The sequence below is a fragment of the Pteropus vampyrus genome, unplaced genomic scaffold, assembly GCF_000151845.1.
Source record: "Pteropus vampyrus isolate Shadow unplaced genomic scaffold, Pvam_2.0 Scaffold104, whole genome shotgun sequence".
Taxonomy (NCBI): Eukaryota; Metazoa; Chordata; class Mammalia; order Chiroptera; family Pteropodidae; genus Pteropus; species Pteropus vampyrus.
Window position 1 is genome coordinate 610,271 of NW_011888885.1, and position 5,386 is coordinate 615,656.

General features: G+C 57.8%; 1 protein-coding gene across 1 annotated transcript; it reads right to left on the reverse strand.

Moving 5' to 3' along the window:
* Window positions 1-3,095: 3,095 nt before the first annotated feature.
* NOG (noggin) lies at window positions 3,096-4,997 on the reverse strand. The gene has a single exon (XM_011365003.2). The coding sequence runs from the start codon at window positions 4,476-4,478 to the stop codon at window positions 3,780-3,782; it is 699 nt and encodes a 232-aa protein (XP_011363305.1). The 5' UTR covers window positions 4,479-4,997; the 3' UTR covers window positions 3,096-3,779.
* Between the last annotated feature and the right edge of the window lie 389 nt (window positions 4,998-5,386).

Below are 5,386 nucleotides of genomic sequence, written 5' to 3' on the forward strand. Positions count from 1 at the left end.
CTATATTAATCTTTGTGATCTTCAGCTAATCCCTGCCGAGGTCTCAGTCTTCTCATCTGTAAATTGAGCAGTGTGCATTGGAATCTAAGCTCTGACATTCCAAGAGCATTAAAGAAAAAGGATGAATCACCCCTTCAAAATACCAATACGGGCTGGGCCCTCCCCCTGCTGTCCCCATCCAGCACAGCTAAGAGCTCTTAATACACAGCCAGCTTCCTCCTGCAGCTGCCACCAAACTTCAACCCCCCTTCCCCAGGAGTCTCACAAGCAAGACTGATAATGGACCGCTGGCCTTCTCCATCTCAACGGGGAACCAGATCCCATTCCCAGACCCCCCCCCTCCTCCCTTGAGGGGCTGGCTTTCCATGGACATTTGGCCTCAGTATGCTTGTGCATGGAGTGTGAGGAGTGTTGGAAGAACAGAAGGAAGGAATAAAAGGAAGAGCTGAAAACAGGGTGGATGAGTGAATTCTTGCAATCATGGCAGGAGAGCTGGGGTGACTGAAACTTTGCCATTCTCTTCCAGGATTTTGAAAAAATTCACGTGTCTGTATCAGTAATAGTTATAAATCTCCATTCTGGGGAGGCATGGTCCCCAGCAGCTGCATAAATTCATAGGCACAGGCTGTCAAAGCCTCAGAAGACACCAAGATCCATTTTCCTCCTTACAGGAGATAGGCACTAGTGACCGCAGAGGACAGTTTTCTTGCCTCTCTGCCCAGAGCTCTGTACTCCTTTCCACGTTGATGCTATTATTAGTATTATCAACATTAATAATAATGGAGACGTAACAGCCTGTGCGTTAGTCACAGCGTTCCAGGAGCCAGCACTTCCTTTGCTCTTTACTAGGACTGCCCGATTCCTACTGGATCCACTCTCCGCGTCCGGACCGGCTCCGGGCCTGCCCTTTGAGTCTGTCCGTCCGGTGGTCTGTCTATTGCAGGTCACTTCTGCAGCCCTGTCCTCCTAGCTCACACCGGCTCAGGCTCTGAAAGCCGAGAAGCTGGCCGGCTGCGAGCGGGTTTTCCAAGTGGGCAGGGGTAGGGAGGAGGGGCGCAGGAGGGCGAGCAGGAGGGCGGAGGGAGGAGGGGGCGTCGCGGAGGGGAAGACCTCGCATTGTAATCCAATGACATTGCCAACATGGGGGTGGGGGCGCTGGCCTCCGCGCGCTCTCTGAGTTTGCCCAGCTGGGAATAACTCTCTTCGCATAATTCGCGTGTTTACCAGGCATGAAAATTCTTGCTTTCGCCCCCCCACCCCCTCCCCTTCTCCTCTCCCCACCACCTCCGCCCCTCGCAAGTGAAACTCTGTCTAAAAAAATATTGGCCCGGGGCACAGAAAGTTTTGCATAAATTCATAAGTGATGAATGGCTGATTTTAACGTTATTTGGGTATTTGTCAGACCTTAACAAATATACATGGGGACGGCGGTTCATAAACTTAAACATCTCAATATCCCCTTTCTTCTGGAAATAAATTACGTTTGTTTGCCCGGCTTGGAGTCTTAAGGTAGCCGACATTAGGAATATTTTAAAAGCCATCATCCATCGAGCATGTCTCCCAGGCGCCAGGAAGATTAAATGAAAGAATCATAAGATGGAGGTCTTTAACTTTTAATCCTTTTACAATGAAGCCTCAGATAGTCGCGGGGGCAGGGTGCCCTCTCTGGGGGGAATAATGCCGTTATTCCTCGGCTCTCAGTTAATGAATACCCTAACGTCTGTCCCACGGCTGACGGAGGCAGCGCCGGGGAGGGGGCTCCGGCTCCCGGGCCAGGCTATTGAAATGAGGAGCCACCGAGGCTGCGTCGGGAGGGAAGAAAGCGCCCGGCTGGAGGGACAGGGCGGGCGGGGCCGGGGGCATTGAGACTGCGTTGGGGACCCGGCGCAGGTTTGAAATAATTAGCATAGATTCGCCGGGACTCCGGACTGGGGCGGGGGTAGGGGGAGGGACGCCAGGAGGGAGGCGCGGGGAGGTGGCAGGGGGTGGGGAGGTAGCAAAGGAGAGCGACTTTGGAGTCCAAGATAAATAAAGGGAGCGCTGAGCAGTGTCAGGAAGCGGGCCCACGTGGAGCCGCGCGGATGGGCGCCACCGCGGACTGAGGCGGAGGGACGCACGCGAGTCGAGCGCCCGCCCTAAGAAGTTGGCTTTCTAAGGGGTGGGTGGGGGTGATGATTTGCACGTCTCTTTAAGGGATAACACGTCTTTTGCCCCAGTCTAACCCCAAAGCTCAAAAATCTGGAATTTAATTTCTTTTTCCCCACCCCCAAGTAAGTGTCCAGTGCAGGGGTGGGAGGGGGTTGAGGCGCACCCCGTTCCCAACGGAAGGTCCTAGTGGTGGCGTTTTTCAACCAAATTCGGACCCTTCCGAAACCCAGACCCCCAGAGTCCTCCTTAGGTCCTGGGGGAGGAGGGAAGTGAGTGTCAAATCTCCCAGCTATCCCCCGCCATTCCTGCTGAAGGCCTGGGATTTCGGGAGCTCAGACCGGTAAGATCCCGGAGGCTGTGAATGTTGATTCTAAGGGATCGCCTCAGTTCGTACCGCTGTAGCTTCCGGGCCTGCAAAGGGTTAACACGGGCTGGATATTGAGGTAGGGATGCGAGGCGGGAGGGGTGGCAGGATCTGGGTGGGCGCGCTCAGATCTCCCCCCATTCCTCGGGGGTCAAGTTTCAGCGGCACTCCGCCCCTAGGGTAGGTGTGAAAGACACGTGTCCTCATTGTGAAGGGCCTGTCAGGCAGGACAAAGCGGCCGCCCACCCTCCCCCCCGCCCCTCGGCCCAGCCTGGGGTCAGCTCCAGGGGGCCGGCTGGGTGTCGAGGTCACGACGGGCCGAGCTTTGGTGACATAAGGAGAAAAATCTGGGAGACTGGGCGGAGGCCACGTGATGCTCAAGTGAGGAGTTTGAGAATACCCCCCTCCACACGCACACCACGAAAAACTGAGTGGTCACCTCTATCGCACCAGAAGAGGGGATGAGCCCCTTCTCCCAACAGGCGTAGTAAGCACAGCGGGACACCCCCCCTCCGCTGCCCCCCCCCCCCCGCAACACTCCCCCATCAATCACCAACACAGAGAATCGCAGTGTCGAGCGCAGTCGATTTTAGTGGTTTTCTTTAATCCTGCTCTGCACTTCTTTCTCATTTACTACACGGGATATTATAAAGAATAAATAGCAGATACTCTTAATTTACAATGATTAGTCATTCCATTTGTTCTCTATATTTACAATAACTGTAAAATAACATTGAACTCTATAGCTTCTTCGAGGTCCAAGGAAAACCAAAACACTTTCCGAAGAATGGAAAATAGCTTTTTAAAAGTCCTTCTACAAAAGTTCTTCCCTCTCTTTGTATTTTAAGAAAAAATAACTTTCCCCCCCCTGCTTCGCCATGCGAAGGGCACTGGAATATAAATAGCAGGTTAACATTATTAGCAACAACCAGGATAAGTTTCTCTTTTCTCTGTTCTTTTTTTTCCTTTTGCTTATTTTTTTTTTAAAAATACAGTAGAAGCCGGTAACTTTTAACGTATAATACTGACCTTTTAATAAGTAAATTAAAACTGGGACCGTATATACACACACATATACATTCCTACACAGTTAAACAGTGCATTACATGAACCAGAAAGCTAGGTCTCTGTAGCCAAAAAAAAAAAAAAAAAAAAAAAGTTCATTGAATCTCCTCGGGAGAGGGTGGTGGAACTGGTTAGAGACGGTGCGGGGGGCGTCGGTGGGGGATCGATCAAGTGTCCCGGTGCGGGCAGGGGCCTCCGAGTTCTAGCACGAGCACTTGCACTCGGAAATGATGGGGTACTGGATGGGAATCCAGCCGCAGCGCTGGCCCCCGCGCCGCTGACAGCGCCACCGCAGCACCGTGAGGTGCACAGACTTGGACGGCTTGCACACCATGCCCTCGGGCACGGAGCACGAGCGCTTACTGAAGCAGCTGCCCACCTTTACATAGCGCGGCCAAAAGCGGCTGCCCAGGTCGTTCCACGCGTACAGCACCGGGCAGAAGGTCTGCGACCACAGCCACATCTGTAACTTCCTCCTCAGCTTCTTGCTCAGGCGCTGCTTCTTGCCCGGGGCCAAGCCCTCGGAGAACTCCAGCCCTTTGATCTCGCTCGGCATGGCCCCCGACGGCCGCTGCCGCAGCAGCTGGTCCAGCTCCGCCAGGTCCTCGGCGCCCCCGGCCGCCCCCGCGCCTCCGCCGGGCCGGTCCTCGGGGGGCGAGGTTGCCATGAAGCCCGGGTCGTAGTGGCCCCCGAGTAGCGAGCGCAGCAGCGTCTCGTTCAGATCCTTCTCCTTGGGGTCAAAGATAGGGTCCGGGTGTTCGATGAGGTCCACCAGGGGCAAGTTGTCGCTGGGAGCCGGGCGGATGTGGAGATAGTGCTGGCCGCCGGCGGGTGCCGCTCGCAGCCCCAGGACCACCACCAGGGCGTAGAGGGTGACCCCTAGGCTGGGGCAGCGCTCCATGCCTCCGGCGCGCGCCCGGGGCTGCTGCTTCGTCCCGCGTCCCCGGAGGAGAGCACGCCGAGCCCGCGGCGCCGCTGCGCTCCCCCGTCTCTCCGGCTGCCGCTCACCCGAAGCTGGGCAGGCGCAGGGCCGGCAGCATGAGTCGCCCGGAGAGCCCTTCGCACAGCGCCGGCTCCCACCGAGGTGGAGAAAAGGCACACAAGTTGGCCGCAACTCCTCTCCTGGGTCTATTCGGGAAGACGGCCGCGGCTGGGCATCCGAAATTACTCCAGGGCGAACGCGAGCGCGGGGGGCGCCGGCTCCTCGCTGCCTTCCCCGGCCGGCGGCAGTGCAGGGCGCGTGGACGAGCCGCTCTCCCCTCCTCCTCCTCTCGCTGCTCCTCGTCCGCCGCTCTGTGCAGCGCTGCTGGCCGAGCCGGTCCTAGGGGCACTTCCCTCCGCCTGCTCGGGGCTCCGCGGCCGGCTCTGCCCGGCGGACTCCAGCGGCGGCGGCGGCGGCGGCGTCCGCGCACGTTGGCACCGGTTTGTCTGTCTCGCAGGGTCCAAGCCTTTAAATTTCCTGCACTTTCAGCTCCATCACCATGGAAACCACTGACTCTCTCGGCGTTGCCCCCTCCCCCTTCTTCCCCCCCAACAACAACCCCACCCCCCACTTCTCCACCCCCGAGGAGCTGGAGCGGCACAGGCTCCAGGGGAAGCCTCCTGCACTCGCCGAGGAGGCGGCGGCGGCGGCTTCAGCAGCGCCCAGGGCTGTGCCCCGCCGGACCCAGATGCCCCGGGAAGCCGACAGTCCGGCTGCCCGCCGGAGCTCACAGGCGGCGGCGGCGGCGGCGGCGGCGGCGGTGGCGGCGGCGGTGGCGCTTGGCAGGTCTCCGCGCAATTTTCTCTCTCCCCCACCACCCACCCCCC

Bases quoted from the DNA above. Each gene is read 5' to 3' on its own strand.
- NOG (XM_011365003.2), bottom strand. From the start codon at position 4,478: ATGGAGCGCTGCCCCAGCCTAGGGGTCACCCTCTACGCCCTGGTGGTG.